At 49.1% G+C, this 19,302-nt stretch overlaps 1 protein-coding gene across 1 annotated transcript in view; it reads left to right on the plus strand.

Moving 5' to 3' along the window:
* Positions 1 to 19,302, plus strand: part of POU2F3 (POU class 2 homeobox 3) — a 71,445-nt gene that overhangs the window by 12,138 nt on the left and 40,005 nt on the right. Inside the window, exon 3 of the mRNA XM_012644899.1 lies at positions 15,213 to 15,247. Within this exon, the coding sequence (XP_012500353.1) occupies positions 15,213 to 15,247 (35 nt within the window). The remainder of the gene's footprint in view (positions 1 to 15,212; positions 15,248 to 19,302) is intronic.

Here is a 19,302-nt window from a genome sequence, read left to right on the forward strand (position 1 = left end):
CACTGGAGCCCAGGAGTTTGAGGTTGCAGTGAGCTATGATGACGCCACGGCATTGTAGCCAGAGTGACAGAGTGATACAAAAAAAAAAATGTCCCTTTCCTTTGGCATCCTGTGAGCAAAGGATGCATCTGACCCTGGGTACATCTTCTATGACCTCCTTAGCATTCCTCTCACTCCTGCTCTGGAGATGGGGGGCGATAACGGGGGTCCCTGCAGGAGGGGGAGGTGCCATCTTTGCTGGCAGGAGTGGAATAGTCCCCACACACAGTGTGGCCTGGGAGACTGGGCACTGAGCAGTGTCCAGAGACTCAGGCTGCTGTAGCCTTCTGAGCCTCAGCCCCTCGCTAAGACACCCCAAACTGCAGGGTCCCCCACGCCCAGGCTGAGAGTAAACAATTTTGGTCTCTTGGGCCCACCCTCCTCCTCAAAAAACAATTAGGGCAATGAACACCTGATGTGGAAAAGTGCTGAACAAGTGGAAAAGGAATTTAAAAAGAAATGTGCAACCAAATTACGATAAGTCTTGGGGGCTTGAAGAGCAGCCAGAACCCAGACAACTGAACAGCAGTTACCGTCTGTCCCGCCCCGTGGTCGCCCCAGCACACAGTTGGACAAGGTGGGAGCGCACCCACAGGCCGCCTCCCTCGCTGGTGGAGGTTGCTCTTTCCAGGCAGGCTTGGCAGGAGGGGCAGGGCGATGGGAAGTTGGAGTTTGGGGCCAGCGTTTGCTAGTGGGCCTCCAGAAGGGCCTCTCCCTGGAAGGGCTTGTCTAGGACAACCCGCCCCTAGGAACTGTCAGGGAGAAGAAGTGGAAACGGGGTGAGGGGGAGGCCCAGCTTCCCTTTCATCCCCACTCCCCACAGACTTTGTTTTGGGGGCAGGGGCAGAGTCAGAAGCAGGCTTTAAAAGGAAGTTGCATGAGGTCATCGGGGCTGGGGCTACATTCGCCCTCACTGGAGCCTGAGGGTCTGGCAGGACAGGATAGGGCAGGGTTAGAGTAGGACTGGGGCCCTCAAAAGTGGTCAAATTTCATTTCTAGGGGCTTTCGCCACCAACGGTTCAAAGTTCCCGCCTAGGTTCTTTGCGGACTGGTGGGCTCAAACTGGTGGGCTCGCTGGTGGGTGCTCTTGGGGTACCAGCAGGGGCCTGGGAGACTCGGGAGGGCAGCCTTCCTGCCAAGCCAGGAGCATGGGAAACAGCTGCAGGCATCTCCTAAAAGCACCAGTGCTGTTGTTGACTCAAAAAATAATAGGTGTTCATTTGCATGGCGTTTTACATACAGACTCCATGCACCACTTTCATCTCCTCTCCTTCCACTGGCAACACCAAAGTCCCCCAGGTCTCCTCTCTCCTGCCACCACCTCTGGGGGCTTTGTTGTTCCCCCAGACTCCAGGTCTTCCCTGCTACCACCTGGCCCATCCTTGGCTTACCCAGCTGGGAAAACCAGCGACTGGCCTTGCCTGGGTGTGCCCCGTCCAGGTTTGTACAAGAGGAGCAGGTAGGTACCCTGACAGGTCTGGGTTTCAACGGACACCTCAGCTGGAGACACCTAGCCTGCCCTAGCAGGGAGCATGCCCACCTCTCAGCTGCTCTGGCTAGGAAAAAGAATGAAAAATCTAAGCCAGGGAGCCCAGAGAGGTGCAGAGAGGAGAGGAAACTGGGTGGTTGCTATGACGATGGGGTCTTGGTGCCCAATTTGCATAGGGTGATGATTTCCATACTGCAGGGTGAATTTCCATATCCCTGCATCAAAGCCTGTTGGGGTGGGGAGGGGGAGAGGGAAGAGGTCATTTGAAATTCAAATGAGGATGATTAAGGTTTTCTTGAGGAGGGAAGCGTGGACAAAAGGGGTTAAGCCGGCTGGCAAATGTGGGCTCCAGGGCTCAAAGCTATCAAAGGGAGGCACGCAGTTGGCTGGCTCCCCTCCCTCTCATCTCAGAGGGCCCCTGGAGACCCGCTGGTGTTATGACTCCTGCCTCACAGGAGAACCACTGGGTCTTTATTCCCTCCTGCACCTGGGCTCAGTTTACCCCCTCAGCGTCCTGGGGATATAGCTGAGCTCATGGAAAGGACCACTGAGTGAATTCTGGTCCCGCGCTCAGCTTACCTCCCTCTGGAGACTGAGGACTGGTCAGAGCAGGGTGTCTATCAGTGAATTGCACTTTCTTGTTTGGCTGAGGAAGTATGAGGACAGATGGATTTACCACCAACCTGGGACCTTAACACAAGTCTCTTTCCCTCTTTGGGGCTGAGTTTGTGCATCAGACGAAGAGTCTGAAGCTGAGGGTTTCTAAGACCACTTCCAGCTCTAAGATGCTGGCATCTGTGAACGCACTCCAACGCTTTTTGCATACCAGCTAGTGTTGGCAAGGCTCTCGGGGTGATGTGAATTGCTGTACCACTAAGATTCTCTAATATGTTCAGAAGGGCTCCCCCGTTCCTCCAGCCTGCTCTGACCTTGGGGTAGTTACTTAAAAAGCTCTCTGCTCAGTTTCCCCATTTATAAAACAGGGGTGCTAATGGTACCCACCTCATAGGGCTGCTGTGAGGATTAAATGAGTCAACCTTTGGGAAGCACTTAGAACAGTGCCTGCCAGATAACAGTGCTATTTGCTGTTATTAGTATCAGGAGGACAAAGTGTCCACGTGGTGGGTTCAGTGACCCACCAGCCATTCCAGGGAGCCTCGGTGAGGACAGTGGCCTGTTTCCCGTGCAGGATTGCCTGTGAATTCACTCATGTTGAGCACACTGTTGCGTCCGCACGCGTTCAGGACTCCTGCGTTGAAAGTGTGCTTCCGTGAGGGGCCCCACGAGCAGCTGCCAAAGCTGCGTGGACACCCCACGGGGAGGCCTCCCAGGCAGATGCATCTGTCAACCCACCGCAGGCTCCTCGTGTTGATCCTAACTCAAGTTTGTCTTCACTTCTCAGAAAGTAGGGACATGGCAGGAAGAAGGAGAGGGGGCTGGTGGAAAGGCCCCCTCCTCCCAGGCCCCAGTGCTAAGAGATGGAACAGATTCACCAAGAGTGGATGATATTTATAGTTGCAGAAAATCAAAAGTTCCTTTTTTTTTTCCTTAAGTTTCTGCAACAACTCCATACGAGGTTTCATTTGGAGATAACATGGTGTAGTGTGGACAGCCTTTGCTGGTAGACAGAGGTAGGTTTGAGTTTCTACTCAGTGGTTTATTAATCAGTAACCTTGGGCAAGGTAATTAACCACTCTGAGGCTCAAGTTTCCTCATCTGTAAAATGGGGATAATAACACCTACTCATAGGGTGGTTGTGAGGATTAAATGCTGTCACGTATATAAAATGTTTACTGCAAAGCTTGGTGCGTAATAAATGCTCAATAAATGTCAGCTACTAATTAATCCTTATTATTTGAAAACAGTGTTCTGCTGCCAAAATGTTTGAAAATTCTCTGATCTCGCCCTATTCTCCTATTTTATGGGAGAGGAGACAGGGGTCAGAGAAGGGGGATGATTTTCCCAAGGTCACAGCGGGAGTTCAAGACCTGTGTTTCTTTAGGAGCCCTTTCTCTGTCCCAGAAGCATGTCCTCCATCCTTTGTTTTCGTGGTGTGTTTCTTGCTGTTTTGTTGTTTCCTTGGACAAAGCCTCCCCTTTCCCCACCAGCCTCCCCTCAAAAGAGGCCCAGCACCAGGCCACCTGCTGCTACTGCATCTTGGGGGTCCCCATACTCTTCAACTCTCACTTTTGGGGGGCTTTATGACCCCAGCGTGGGGGCCCATGGCTCTGGGCTTCTTGGTAGTGGAGCATTCACTCCTCCACAAGGGCTTCTGCTCTGTCCTCTCCAGGCCCCCGAGTGCATGCCCCACCTGCGTCCCCAACCCTGGGAACACCAGCTCCGGCAAGGAGGGGAAGGGGCGACCCCGGCAGCATTACACCATGCAATGGAAAGGACATGGAGTTTCAGTCTGGAAGGCAGCTGTGGGACATCTGAGGCGCCCCAACCCCTCTGAGCCTCAATTAACTCTCTGTTAACATCGGAGCTCTGTGCTTGCAGCCCTGCAGAGCCCAGGCTGGGGAGGATCCAGTAGCAAACGGACACGGAAGTGTGCTGCAAAGTAAAAGAACAACTGCAGCGCGTGTCTCTGTAAGCCGTGCATGTTGGTGGCAAGCGCACTGACCTTGGAGCCACAACTTAGAGATCTGAGTTCTTTCCTTCCAGCTCTGGTACAAGTGACCTTGGGCAATTTAGCTAACCTCCCCAGCCTCAGTTTCCTTATCTGTAAGATTGAGTTGCGAGGGATGAATGGAATGAGAGCCTATCTGTAGCAGCTTTTGAAAGTGTGAGTTGTTCTACAAATGTGAGATAGCATCTCCCGTCTAAGCTGTCTCGCTCCACACATGGCCCTCTGAGCTGCACAAAGGACATCTTTGTGCCCACGTAAGAGCCAGAGCCCAACTGCCTCTCCCCGCCCCAGGTAGCTCCTCCTGCTCTTTCTCTCCCCATCCCTTTGACCCCCACTTCCATCCCCACCTGGGATGAAGGCTAGGATAGAGTACCCCAGTCTCTTACTGGTCTTAAACCTCTCTGAACCTCTTCCCCTCACAGGGCTGGGGTAGGGCTGGAGCATTGTTGGGCTGGAATAAAATCGAAAGAACCCCATGGGCAGTCATGGAGAGAGGAATGTCTGAGCATCGGAGCTCTGGGATTTTGTTCCTGCTTTGCCATTTTGTTGGCCACTTGGTCTTTTGCTTGTCACTTGTCCTCTCTGGGACTCAGTTTCCTCACCTGTAAATGGCGAGGCCAGTCTCTGTGGTTCTCTAGCACACAAAAACTTCTGATAGAAAAATAGCAGCTGCCAGGTGCAGTGGTATGCCTGTAGTCCCAGATACTCAGGAAGCTAAGGTGGGAGGATCACTCGAGGCCAGAAGTTCAAGTCCAGCCTGGGCAACATAGCAAGCCCTCATCTCTTAAAAAAAAAAAAAAAAGAAGAAGAAGAGAAAAGAAAAAGAAAAATAGCAACTGGGTGGGGTTCTTCTCTGAGATGTACTTAGTGGGTGCAACCAGAACAGAGCTCTTATTTAACAGAGCTTGTTTAACTTCCTTTGAAGTTGGATTTTTATTGTTTTTCCAGGGTCAGGGGATTATGAGTCGAGATTTTGATGGGGAACTTGGATCTTCCCCATTCTTTGCCACGGTAGCCTGAGTCCCTGGACTCTTTCTCTGGAACCTGGTGCCATCTGCCCAGGGTGCTCCTTCCACTTAGCCCCTGAACAAGCTGCCCACTTTTGCCCCTGTGGGGGAGACTGCAGCATCAGTGTGTGGCCAACAGAAGATGAAGGTGCAATGCATAGAGAACCCCATCTATCGCTCAGACCGCAAAGAAATCGTATTGTATTTCCCAACAAATTAGGAGACCGTAGTGAGGAGCCTTCCCTTTATCAAAGAACAACATGAAAAATGGCAGTGGGAAGGTGGAAGGTGCTGGGCTTCTCTTTAACAAGGGTGCGGCACAGCTCCTGTGTCCTCCGGGGCATGGCCCCAGGCTCCTGGCATCTGTGGGAAGGGACTGGAGAGCAGGCTTTGGGGTTCAACTTCATGACCACGCATGTGGAAGGAAGTCATCAGGACACTCGGTAGGCCACGTCACAAGGAAGCCCTGAAGTTGGTCACGTTGACTCTCCAGACCTGGGGTGGAGAAGTAGAAGCTTTAAATCATGAAAGTTCCCAAAGCCACAGACTGTCAGAGGTAGAGGGTACCTGAGAAAGCACCCAGTCCTGGGGTAGCAAGTGGGTGTCTTCAGGACAGTTAATTCTGATCGTCAGTGGTGGTCATCGAGCTCTGAATTTTAAGGTGCCGTGATCCATTGGTGATGTCTGCCCTGGGCGTGGCAGCATCCTTGCATCTGCCGTCCACACCCTGACCCTCAGCTAGTGGAGAACCGAGACTCAGACCTCCCAGCTCCTAAACCAGTGCTCTTCCCACCGTCCCTCATGGGTCCACCTCGGTCCTGTTCTTCAGGTGGCTTCAGGGTTGTCCTCAGGGTTTCCTCCAGGGCATTTCCTCACTCTTAAGAAGGAAATGGAGGAATGGGCACAGAAACTTTTTAAGTATTTGAAGAAAATGAAGGCTACGGAAATGAAGCCACTTGCCCAGAGTTCAACGTGGCACAGCCTTTGAAGTGACCGTAGAGAGCCTAGGCGTTCTCTGGACAGAACTCTGACCATTAGGCTACCCTCCCTAGTTCCTTGGAGGAATCTCAAGTACCAAAAAAGGTAGGCGTCGTGCCCGGGAGTCCTGGAAAAACATGTTTTTGACTGGTTTAAATGACCACACGGGAAGTCTCCGGGTTTGCTCTGGTGGCTGGCCACTCAAGATCGTTTCCAAAGGCCTAGTACCTTCGTGACTGCTCTCCCAGGAAGTACCAGCAAGTTGCCAAACGGTCATAAATTGTCACTGGTAGTCTTACTGGGTTATACCGGAAAGCAGAGCTGGTGAGGAGAGAACAGTCCTGAAGTGGGAGAGGCTCGGCGCCATGGCCGAGCGTTCTCTGCATTGTTTGCCAGGCAGAAGTGAACAGTCCTGCTCGAACAGTTCTCGGTTCTTGCGCTTCCACCTCCCTCACCCAGAGAATTGCTCCCCAGGCAAACTCACATCCCAGGGCTGCCAAAGCTATGTAAATCAGCCAGGCCTGCGAGGCTGGGCTGCGGGCCCAGCTCAGAGGTGAGAAAGCAGGCGGCCCTCCTAGGGGGCCAACGCCCAGCTCCTGGGGTTTGCTGACCACAGGGTGCTGAGGGGAGAAGAGGTGGAAACGGAGGCTGCTTTTGACTCTGGGTACCTCCCGCACAGGGATCCTTGGACTTTCTCCTCGGGACTCCGTTGGTATTATGGCCATCCTGGCCTAAAGAGATTATATCAGAATCCTGGGGCTCCCCCAAAATTCAATGTGCCTTTCCGTCTTTTTTGATGACTTAATCCAAATTCTATGGACTGAGATGCTGTCTTCATAATTAACCCAAATCCCTCCAACTGCAGCTCTGCTTGCTGGGAGATCTTTGGTGGAGACGAACAGTCCTGAGTACTGTGTGGGCCCAGGGAAATGCCGGAGTTGGGGAGTTAAGTTGGGCCTTGAGTGAGTCCTCAGACCTTGTCCAAGTTTAAAAAATGCCAAGAATGGAGTCATGCTAGAGTGGGAAGAATACACTACGTTAGGGTTGGAGACGTGTATTTTTTGTCTCCCCCAGGGGTCATTCCCTGCACACACCATGCTTTAAAAGCTCTGTCGATTTGTACAATCACCTACCCTTGTTGAGACTCAGTTTTCTCACCTGTAAAGTGGGATGAATAATAATACCTCATCTTCCCAAAGGCCGAGAACTTGCCTGAATGATCATCTAAGGTCCCTTCCAGCCCTATGAGCCAGGGGTCCAAGGTGTTTGTGCCCTCTCCTGCTTTCGTGCCATGGAGGCCTTGTGATCCAGAGATTTCTAGGGAGTCTGTGAGAACCAAAAGAGGCCTGGAGAGATCCCAGCTGGTGGCCCTTCCAGCTTGGCATGAATCTCACTCATTTGCCCCAAGACCTCCAAATAGGGGATTTTGATGCATTGTTTGTGAGCCCTTTCTGCCCTGCCCCTCCCTTCTGTGTACTTAATCTTTTAGTTGTGTGCAGAACAAACAAGACAGAGGGAAATGGTGGGCAGAGTGCGCTGGTCCTCCCTGTGCCTCTCTTTGCAGATGCTGCAGATAGTGACCAGATTCTGGGAGAGGAAGAAAAAGCCCCAGTACATTTTAATCAACTTCATTGAATCCTAAAACTTTTGGAGGGGGGGCAGCAGCAAGAATTTTAGAGATCACTCGAGATTCCCCCTTTGATGCTATCAAATTGCCCCATTAATTCAAAAACCCCCTCTGTAAGAGCCCTGAAATAAGCAGCCTCTGCTGGAGTGTTCCCAGGGATGGGGAGCTCTGTCGATGCGAAACTGCAGGTTTCACTGCGGGACAATTCCAATTTTCACAGAATTTTTCCTTACACTGTGATGAAGCCTGCTTCCACCATGGGCCCTCGTTCCGCTCTTTGGAGCTGCAGGCTAAGCCTACTTTTTACTTCTATGCCAGAATTTGGGGCGGAAGGAAGAGTCCATTGACATTTATTTCAGTACTGACTATGCACAAGGCACAGTGCCAGGTGCTTTCAAATGTTCCCTCATGAATTTTTTAAACTTTTACTTTGAAAAATTTCAGACATACAGAAAATAGCAAAACCGCTTTAATGAAACAGCCACGTCTACCCACGGATAGCCATGTAATAATTTAATCATTAACATTTTGCCACATTTGCTTCATTCATTTTTCTGAAGTATTTTATTTGATTTATAACTTTATTTTTTAAATAACTTTGTATTATGGGCACACACAACGGTGGAAACTGATACAATGAGTTTCCATGGACTTGTCACCTGCTCTCAGCAACCATCAAATTTCTGCCATTCTTGTTGCTGGAATATTGTCTCGTAAATTGTAGACATTATAGTAACATTATAACATTTCAGATGGATATACGTGGGTGTTTGCATCTCTAGAACATAAGGACATTTTCCTTCTTGAGTACAATATCATTATCACACTTAACAAAACGAATTACTCGTTTAATACTCATGGCCATTTTGATGGTAAAGTATCTTAAAATATGCACACGAATTTTTAATTGCCTTCTGTATCGACGATGATTTTTTTCTATTCTTGATTCCAGTTTCAGATTGGTTATTGGTATCGCTGAAGAAAGTCTTTATCAGGCTTTACATTGTGGCAGATGGTCTTAAAAGTGGGGCATATCTGTGCAATTTGACTACTTTAGCTGATTATCGAATATGAAGTAGAAAAGCAGATTTACATTTTATATTATTTGTCAAAATAGAATTCCCTAATAAAAACAAATCTCTGGTTTCCTTTTTAAAAATTTTTATCATGGTAAAAAATGCATGACATAAGATTTTCCATCTTAACCATTTCTAAGCATACAGTTCTGCCTCACCTATCTTTGATTTCTATAGCTGATTTTTTAACCTAAATGCAGGGCTTTACATTTATTCCTGTTACATTTGGTTTTGTTGGTTTTGGCCTCCTGTGAGAGTCTACCAAAACCTTTCTAATCCTGACTCTGTCATCTACTTATATGTATTGCTTTCTGCTCTCTGCTTTGAATCCCTTCCAAATTTGATCAGCATCTATCCTATTTATTAGCCTAAGCTGTTGATTAAACTCTAAAAGCATAATTAGTTTTTACTGTGTCAGATATTTGATGCAGTGGATTTATTGGAAAAACTGTGTGAGTTTACTAGTCAAGAAATCCGAGTTCTTGTCCTGATTTGGGTCCTCCGAGGCTATGTAATTTCAGAAAACTGTTTTCCCCTCTGAGGTTGGACTTTAGTGTTGGATTCTGAAAATAATGCTCCAGGCCATTTGTGCTCTGTCCTGTTCTGTTTATTCTGCAAGTGGCAGCTGTCTTCCAAAGAGGGAGCCAGAGCTTGGAAATAGAATGTGTTCGGGTTTCCACAGATGGCGATGCCTGTGGTTTCTTAGTTCTGAATAGAAGGTTAGTTTTTGTAGCAATTTCCCAGTGATTTGGATCAGTTAAACACATATTCAGCATCTACTATGTGCCAGACACTGGTTTGTTTTTTTTTATATATTTTTTTTTTTTTTTTTTGAGACAAAGTCTTGCTCTGTTGCCCAGGCTAGAGTGTAGTGGTGTCATCATAGCTCACTGCAACCTCAAACTCCTGGGCTCAAGCGATCCTCCTGCCTAAGCCTCCTGAGTAGCCGAGACTACAGGTGTGTGCACCACACCTGGCTAATTTTTTTGATTTTTTGTAGACAGTCTTCCTGTGTTGCTCAGGCTAGTCTTAACTCCTGGCCTCAGGTGATCCTCCCACCTTGGACTCCCAAAGTGCTAGGATTATAGATGTGAGCCATTGCACCTGGCCCCAGACACGGTTTCAGACACTTGGGTACAAAGATGAATAAGATATAATAACCCTGGCCTCTGGGAGCTCACAATATCATAGGGAAAATAGACAAACCACTGACCCTAAAAAATATGGTATGTGCTATGAGAGAGATAAATAAGAGATGAGGAAACACAGAGAAGGAAATCCTTTATTTTGCCTTGGCTGAACTTCATGGAGAATGTGCCAGTTGAGTTGGGTCTTGAAGGGTGAGTATATATTTTCTAGGTAGAGAAGGGGGAGAGAAGAGCATTCCAGTTAGAGAGAACAGCATATGCAAAGGCCCTAACACAGGACCAGGCTCTACCTTTTGGGAAATGGACTAGGATGTCTGGAAGTCAGCTCTGTAGTTGCACAGAGATTCCCAGTTTAAAAAATATGGTAGCAGCTTTATCTCACTCAATTCTCACTGTATTCCTGGGAAGAGAATGAAGTGGAATTATGATCTTTTTTACCATTGAGAAGCCTGAGGCTTCAGGAGGTCCCTGTGTTGACCAAAGTCACATAGCTTGGGGGTGACAGAGCTGAGGCTTGAACCCCAGTCCTCTGATTTCAAGTCCAGAACTCTTTCCAAGTATGCCCTACTGCTCCTCTACACGACATCTTAAAGGGGTAGAACAGAAGTTTCTGGTGACCATGGACCAGTATTTAACACAATATGATCATCCGTCTCTTGCTTTCTCGGGGAAAGAGGAGCACCTTCCTCACAGTTTCCAGGTGAATGAGTTTAAGCGTTCTGGGAAATCTGAGCACTGGGGCAGCAGGGAACCCCAACGAGCCACAGCACAGCCCGCAGTTCCCAGGTGCTAGCTCCCAGGCCTTCCTGTAGGCTGGGTGGGGAGAGGCGCCCCATGGAACCAGTCCAGCGGACCATGGGAGAGAAGCAGGCACAAGCGCCGCAGGAACATGAGGGCTGAGGTGGTTTCCCCTCAGCCGGATCTGGAGGGAGAATCAGCCGTGTCATCAGATAACGTAATGCCTCTATTAGACTACATCGCCACGTCTCGACCCGACCCCCAGATGCTCTGCAGGGCTGGGAGCTGTGAGGGAAGCTGTGTGTCCTCAGCACACTCTTCCCTGCTTTGTAGTGGAACTAGAACTAGATAGGAATAGCTCAGGAAACTCAGCCCTTACTAAGTGCCAAGGGCCAAGCTACGCGCTATTCTTCGCTCTCCCGGAGCATTGGGGGCCAGTCTCCTGGCAGGCCCTGGCTGGCCCCAGCGCGTCCAGCCCTTCAGTAAGTCTGGCGAACGAGGAAAGTTAGACACTGATACTGCTGCAGGTAAGAACGAATTCGATGAGACGGGGAAACTCCATCGCCAGGCTCCAAGCGTAGCAGGTGCGTCCTCCTGCGGAGATCCTCTTGAGAAGGGCCGTGGAAAACTTCTGGGCAAGAGAAATTGTTGATTTTCTTGGCTAATGGGTTTCAAAATTAATCTCTGAATTCTGCTTGCTCACCTTTTTCAGTGTGTGGGTATCACAAACATCATCACGGCATTCACAGAAATCAGAAGCGAAGACATTTCTTAATGGTCCACAAACCTGATGCCCTCCCCCAAGTCAAACGGGCTTTTTTGGCCTCTCAGTGTTTTTCTTACTTTCTGGGTCTCGTTCACATGTGTATTATATTATCACCTCCTCCTGGAAGCACCTTCCCCTCTCACCTTCCAGGACACCTGCCTGCCCGCTCTCTCTCAGCCTCACTTGCCGGCTCCTCCATATCGTCCCAACTGTGGCCCTTTTCTTCTTCATCTGGATTCAGTTCCTTTGTAACCCGAGTCCTGTGGCTTTAAACGTCACCTCTAAGCTGACAGCTACCCAGTTTATACCTCCTGACCTCACACTTCTCCTGAGTCCAAACTCACGTCCCCACCTCCACTGGGATATCTAATTGCCATCTCAAACTTAACATGTCCCAAACCTTTTGATTTTGTCCCGCCAGCCTGCTCCTCCCGGAGTCAGCTCCATCGAAGTAAAGGGCACAATCACACACGCCATCGAGGAAGCCCAAGCCCTGGGGTCTTCCTTGACTCCTCTTCCCTTTGCCCTCCACGTCCCTCCATCAGCTGTCTGTTCAAGTGGATCCTGAATCGGGCCCCTCTCACTGCCTCCGCTGCACCCACTCTCTCCAGTCCCCTGCCCTCCCACCTGGGCCACCGCCACAGCACCCCAGTTGGTCTCCCTTCCTGCTCTCTCACCCCCACAGGTTTAAAGACTTAAGTCAGACCGTGTTACTCCTCCGCTCGAAACCCTCAAATCACTCCCATCTTCCTCGGAGTGAAAGCCGTGGTCTTCACCATGACCCGACCACCAGATCCCACATCCTCTTACCCCCAGGCACTCACTCAGCCACCCCGACCTCATTACTGCTCCTCTGTAGCCTGGCCTGTTCTTGTATCAGGACCTAATGCTTCCATCTGGAATGATCTTCCCCAGACCTTGGAAAGGTTGGGTCCTCGCTTTGTTCAGTGAAAACCTCACCTCCCCTGAGTGACCTTTCCAGACCATCTTGCTCATGAACGGCCTCAGACACTCCTACCGTGCCTTACTGTTCTCCACGGTAATCATCTCTAATTGAAATTAAGTTACATATTTGATCACTTATTCCTTTTATGTCTCCTCAATGAGAAAAGAAACTCCATGAGGCCAGAGACTTCCCTGTCTTCTCCAGTATTGCATCCCCACTGTCCAGATCAGTGCCCGGCACATAGAATGTGCTTAGTAAACGCTTGTTGAATTAAAGGATTTGCTCTTTTGCCAAGTCTTGAGAATTACTCCTTATCAGTACAACTCCACAGTGTCACAAATGGATTTTTTTTTATTTCAGCATATTATGGGGGTACAAATGTTTAGGTTACATATATTGCCCTTGCCCCCCTCTCCCCCTCAAGTCAGAACTTCAAGCATGTCCATCCTCCAAATGGTGAGCATCACACTCATTATGTATGTATATACCCATCCTCTCCTCCCCTCTCCCATCTGCCCTATGCCTGATGAATGTTATTCCTATATGTGTACTTAGATGTTGATCAGTTAAAACCAAAAAAATAGATTTTTTTAAAAGATAAAAGTAATTTTACCTTTCAGTCTACCCCTATAAGCACAAGTATTATAGTATGTGGGCCCTTCCCATCTTTAGCTGCCCTCACAGGTTTTATATATCATCTCAGCTAATTCCAAAATCAGGCTTCTACTCAGAGATCACTTTGTATCTCACTGTGGTCCTCTTTGCCGGGATCCCGCTCTTCATCCTCTGCGCTCATGCTGCCAGGCCACTTGCTCTCAGAGAGGCTGCACAACCCTATAAGGAAGGGCTGCATCTCCCTACCAGTGTTTAGAACAGAGCAAAAGAAAAAGGGTTAAAGATTCAGAGGATTCTCTTAGACCCCATTCATTCATCTCTCAGTTGTTTCCTGAGCCTCTGATCGGTGTTGGCAACTGTGGTCATTTTGTGGCCATTGAGGACACAAGAATGATGTCACTGTCCAGTTCTCAAGGAATTCAGACTAATGGGAGAAAGAAACATGCAGTTGGCCAGGGAGTGCCATGTGACCAGTAGAGAGAGCTCCCAGATTCCAGAGGGGAGAGGGACTAACTTTGTGCAAGGGAGCAATGCATGGCGGCATGGCAATGTGACCAGCATGGCGTGTTTCGACATGAGTCCGTATTCTGTGTGGCCAGAGCTCAGGGTACCTGGAAGGGAGTAAGGTAGGATCATGAGCAGCATGAGACAAAGCAAGAAAAGTAGACAGAAAATAGGATGTATGGGGAATGGAATTTGGACTTTATTCCAATGCTATTATGAGAATTTGTTTCTAATTTGTTTACTCATTCATTTATACATTTAGCTGATGGATTTTGAGCTTCTATTACATGCTAAGCACAATGCTGGGCTCTGAGCATACAGTATTTAATAAATAATCATTGTCCTTGCTGTTATAGAGACAGTAATCCGTGGGATTCAAAGGAAGGTTGTGTGGCAGCTCCTGCCCTGGAGAGCTATCTGAATAGGAAACTTTATCACAGCAAAGAGTGGAAATGATTCCACCAACAATAGGTATATATTTAAGCAAATCATGGAACACTCATGTAATAGAATATTAAGTAGCCATTAAAAATGATGTTTATATGGCCGGGTGCAGTGGCTCACGTATGTAATCCTGGCACTCTGGGAGGCTGAGGTGGGAGGATTGCTTGAGGCCAGGAGTTCAAGACCAGCTTGAGCAAGAATGAGACCCTGTCCCTACTGAAATAGGAAAATTAGCCAGGCGTGGTGGCACATGCCTGTAGTCCCGGCTACCTGGGAGGCTAAGGTAGGAGGATCACTTGAGCCCGGGAGTTTGAGGTTGCAGTGAGCTATGATCATGCCACTGCCCTCTAGCGTGGGTGACAGAGTGACACTGTCTTTAAAAAAAAAAAAATGTTTGTAAGCATAAGAGGAATATTAACATTCACGATGTTCCTTAGTAGCATAGGAGAAATACTTGTGTTGCTCCCTGGAAAAAGCAGGGTTAAAATGTATACAGAGTGGTATACATCCATGAAGAAATACAATTATAAAAAAGACCATACAATATATAAAAAGTTTAACTATGGCTGCCTCTCAGAGCAATTTTTTTGACTACTTTGGACTTTTTCTGTACCAAAAAGCTTTTCTGTTAAGTACGTATTTGCTTTCTCAGCCCTACATTTATTGTAAAAGAATGAAGGTGAACAAAATAAGAAATAAACATTGAAGGAGGGGAAAAAACAGAACAGACATGTGTCTACCTGGTATGATTTAGCCATCATCACCCCTGGAGGCCTGGGCTAGTGGGGGACTTCTTGCTGTAGGGCCATTCCTGCAGGATCCACGGCTGGTCGCTTCTTGGTCTCTTGGTCCATGGAGAGTGTAGCAGCTGCTGTCTGTGGGGTGCCCACAGGAACAAAGGCAAGGGCACAGCAAGCACTCTGGTTGGTGCGGAGCCCTGCTCCCACCGGGCTCTGATTGCTCTGACCTTGGATGAGTCAGCCTCCCCTCCAAAGCAGCTCTTTCCCTGGCTGCCCACCTTGGAGGAGACTTTTAAAAAAGACACTTCCAGGAAGCAGGAGGAGGAGGATCCTGGCTGGAGGGGAAGCTGATGCTCTTTTTTGAAATAAAGACACACTCGTCTCAACATCCTGTTTTTTTTCTCTAACCTTCAGCCTCTTCCAATCCTGCTAGCAACTAATTTTTTTTTTTTCTAATCTCTTCCAGGAAATGATCGAAATGGCCTAGATTTCAACAGGCAGGTAAGAACTTGGATCAGAAGAAAATGTTTCTTCTGTAAATTTTGGGAGTTACCTATAGTAACCCAGGTGTGCAGGATACAAAGATTAAGTACAGTGGGGGGTGTTTATTCATAAACTCCAAGCTTTCTGGATTAAAGGACCCTGAGTCTAACCTCCCACCCCAACCCATGATCCAATGTCTCTTCAGCATCCCCCTCAAAAGAGTTCTGATAAACGGACACTCGTTTAGGGTGCGCTGCATGCCAGATGCGATGCAGAAATCTAAGACGACAGCTCTTCTCCTGTCGAAGCTTAGCCTGCGTGGACTGTGTACAGAAGAATTTATGGAGCCATGAAGGGTGAAGTGCCTGGGTTTCCTCAGGGAATTCCTGATTTAAAGGAAGAAGATAGGGAACATAACAGGAACAACAGGAACAAGCAGAAAGAGGTCAGAAGGAAGCATGTAACCAGGCTCAGGAGGACAACGCAGACACAAGCTTGGTGCTCGGAAAGGAAACCGAGTTGGGCGGGGTTAGGCTTAGCTAGGGAGGCTAAGGGCAGGGAAGGTGGTGTTGGAAAGATTGCGGGGTGGATGGGTGTGGATGTGGAGAGAGAAGGGTGCAGCTGAGGGACCCTGAGGTTGGAGGCTGATGGGAAGACCAGGGGGTGGGAAGTGGGACAGGGGATGACGTCTGAAGCAGACGGAGGAGTAGGAGAGTTTGTTGGGAGGAGAAAGTCGAAGCTGGAGCCAAGCAGGAAGCAATCATGGGAGATTCTAGAGTGAGGCAGAGGGGTAAGTATTCGAGTCAGAAAGCCTGGATTTTGGTCCTATTTCTGCCCCTAACTAGCTGTATAACCTTGATCGAGTTATTTAATAATTTTGGTTTGAGTTTTCTCAGCTGAAAAATTAATCTATTCCATAAATTTGGCAGTCGGGGGTGGGGGGGCTATACTATGCCAGATGTGGGAACAGGAAGAAAATTAAGACACAGTCTGTGCCCTGAAGGAGCTGAAAGTCTAGTGTGAGGAGAGAGTAGGGTATATAGAAAGGCGGAGAGGGGATGGGGAGAGAGAGACTCTTAGGTGAGTGATTATAATACGATCTCATGTATGCTTTACTAGAGATGTGTAAAAAGCTGGAATCAGACAGAAACGGGAACAGTTCATTCTTCCTGGGAGCTCAGAGCAGGCTTCATGGAGGAGGGAATATTTGACTGTAGCTCTGAAGGATGAGTAGGAATTTGTTAGGCAAGAAGAGTGGGGTGGAGAAGGGGAGAGGGAGACGGCAAGAGGGGAGGGAAGAAAATGCCAGTGTAGGGTTGCACTGGGTGGTCACTAGGGCTCCTCCCCTAGATTCTGATATTCTGAATCCAGGTGTAGATGGAAGTCTAGGATGGGGCTGGAGGTCCAAAGGCAGACTTATGTTCTCCTCTTTATCTGTAGGGTGATTTGAAGTCAGCATTTCCTAAAAGGCTGTTAATTCTGGGTATGTCCTTCACAGTCAGAGAGAGGAATAATCCTGAGTCCTAAGCCAAAACCTCTTAGGCAGGCAAATTCTGCAATTTTGTTCATCAGGAAGGCTGAGAAATTTGCTAACAAATGAAGGCCACTACTCTCTTTCTCCACTTGAAACCTAAAACAGAGATAGGCTTCAGCTGAAGAGAGATGTGGGTTAGCTATGGGGAAGGACTTCCAGTCAATGCAATTTATTAAACACTGGAACAATTACCAAGGGAGGAAAACTCTAGAGTCAGCTTCTCACTCAAGGTCTTTAGACGTCAGACAGATTCTTATCTAAGAGGTAATTTGGCTCGGTAGGCTTCAAGGGCAGAAGGATGGAGGAGATTCCTAAGGATTCTGTGATCTGATCCTAAGCAGGTTGGGGTGTGGCCTGTGCCCTGTGCTTTCTGCCCCGAGGACTCAGGATTCCCCAGCCCAGGGCCCACCTTTCCCTGCGCCAGGCCCTTGGACGAGGTGCATGGGGAGGAGTCTGTCCCACACCGTGGCTCCAGGGTGTCCTACGCCAGGACAGCCCAGCCAAGAGGTGGCCAGCTCCACAAGCCCCATGGGTTGGGCTGCTTGTGTGATCTGTCTGAGGCTGCTTGAGAACCCCGCATGCTGGAGACAAGGCCAGGGGCAGTCTGCAAGGAGGCCCCTGACCCTTTGAACATCTTTTGGGGTGTGGTTTCCCCACAGATTCTGCCAGGAGTGGGCCTCACTCAAGTTTGTTTCCCTTGGATGAGCCTTGTGGGGTGGGTTGTTCCTTCTTTCCCCTGGGAGGGGTTTGGAGCTCTCATCACCAACAAGAACAGACATGACAGGTCTCTCCTTTGAAGAGGGTGGGGGGAATCTGGGAGGAAGAGACACTCAGCCCAGTCACACTCATGTACACACTTATCCTGGAGCTCTCCCCTGCTCACGTTTGTGCCAGCTCACCTGCAGGTGGGCACCCAGGACTTCTCCGGCCCCAGCTTGACAGTCATGCCCTCACACTCTTCGGCAAGGGGAGCGAACCAATGCTGGCTGACCGCCAGGCTCTGAGCAAAGTGCTTTCGGCACTGTATCTCATTTAATTTTCACTGTAAACCAGCAAGGGAAAGGTTGTTATTCCCATTTTACAGGTGAGGAAACTGCATCCCAGGCAGCCCTGACTTTTTCAGTGAGGGATTTGAGAGATTAAATAACTTGACAAAGGTCACACAGTTGTTCAGCTGGCTTGGCCAGGATTTGACTCTTTTTTTTTTTGTGGTTGTTGTTGTTGAGACAGAGTCTTGCTCTGTTGTCCTGGCTAGAGTGCCGTGGCATCAGGCTAGCTCACAGCAACCTCAAACTCCTGGGCTCAAGTGATCCTCCTGCCTCAGCCTCCTGAGTAGCTGGGACTACAAGTGTGCACCACCACGCGTGGCCAGTTTTTTCTATTTTTAGTAGAGACGGAGTCTCGCTCTTGCTCAGGCTGGTCTCAAACTCCTGACCTCAAGTGATCCTCCTGCCTTGGCCTCCCTGAGTGCTAGGATTACAGGCGTGAGCCACCACTCCCGGCCCTGAGCCAGGATTTGAACTCGTGCCTCTTTGACTCCACAGCCCATTTTCCCATGATGCCTCATTGCACCCTCCCCTTTCCCTGTATGTGCACACTGTCCTTGGGGAGAGGCCTGGGAGCCAGAGCCTGAGCATGATCTCACCGTGACTAACTGGGAGGAAATGGGAGGTAGAGGGAGTGGAGAGGGCAAGAAAGAATGGTGGGGCAGGAGCAGCCTCTGTGTCTGACACAGACAAGGGGTTGGCAGAGACAGGGGGCAAAGGAAGAGCCCCTGCCACGGCGAAGCTTGTATTGGAAGGCCCCAAGCCAGTGCTGCGATTGGGCGTTGCAGCCAGGTGCTGGGTAAGCTGCAGTTTTAAAGTTGCATGAGCAAGGAATGCTGGCTCATCAGGAAATTTCCATGCCGGGCCTGGTAACTTCCTGGTCCCAGGAAGGCAGCCTGAGCCTGTTTGAGGGATCACTGTGGGAAGATCAAGGGACTCTCAGTCCCTGGGACAGATGAGGCAGAGTTGAGAGGCAACAGGGCAAGGCCAGATCCCTGGATAGAGACTCGGAAGGCCTGAGTTCCAGCGCCGTCTGCCCCTCACTAGGTGCTGTCCTTGTGCAAACCTCTGCTTTCTAGGCCTCCCCTTCCTCATGCATGAAATGAAGAAGTTTGGATGCGATGATCTCCAAGGCCCCATACACTCTGTTCTGTGTGGTATGTAGGGTACCATCACTCTTCTCACGCCGTATTTTGACTGGTTAGTTGGACCCTGATTTCCACTCTCCTTTTTTTTCTCTTTTCTTTGAAGAGAAATGAGGAAGAGAGTCACCCTGTGCTGTAGGGAGTGAGGGGAACTGTGTCACATGGAATCTTTCCAGCCTTTATGATCTCGTGTGATCCAACGAAAAGAATCATTTGAAATATAGGGGCAGAAATAGAAGGACCCAGCAGGCCAGGTTTGGGGCCATCCATCCATTCTTTGAATGTTTAGCTGCTCTTAAGTGCCAGATGCAGGGGCATCGCTTGTAAGAACCTAAATTGCAACACTGC

This window comes from Propithecus coquereli, unplaced genomic scaffold, assembly GCF_000956105.1.
Source record: "Propithecus coquereli isolate 6110/MARCELLA unplaced genomic scaffold, Pcoq_1.0 Scaffold222, whole genome shotgun sequence".
NCBI classification, from domain to species: domain Eukaryota; kingdom Metazoa; phylum Chordata; class Mammalia; order Primates; family Indriidae; genus Propithecus; species Propithecus coquereli.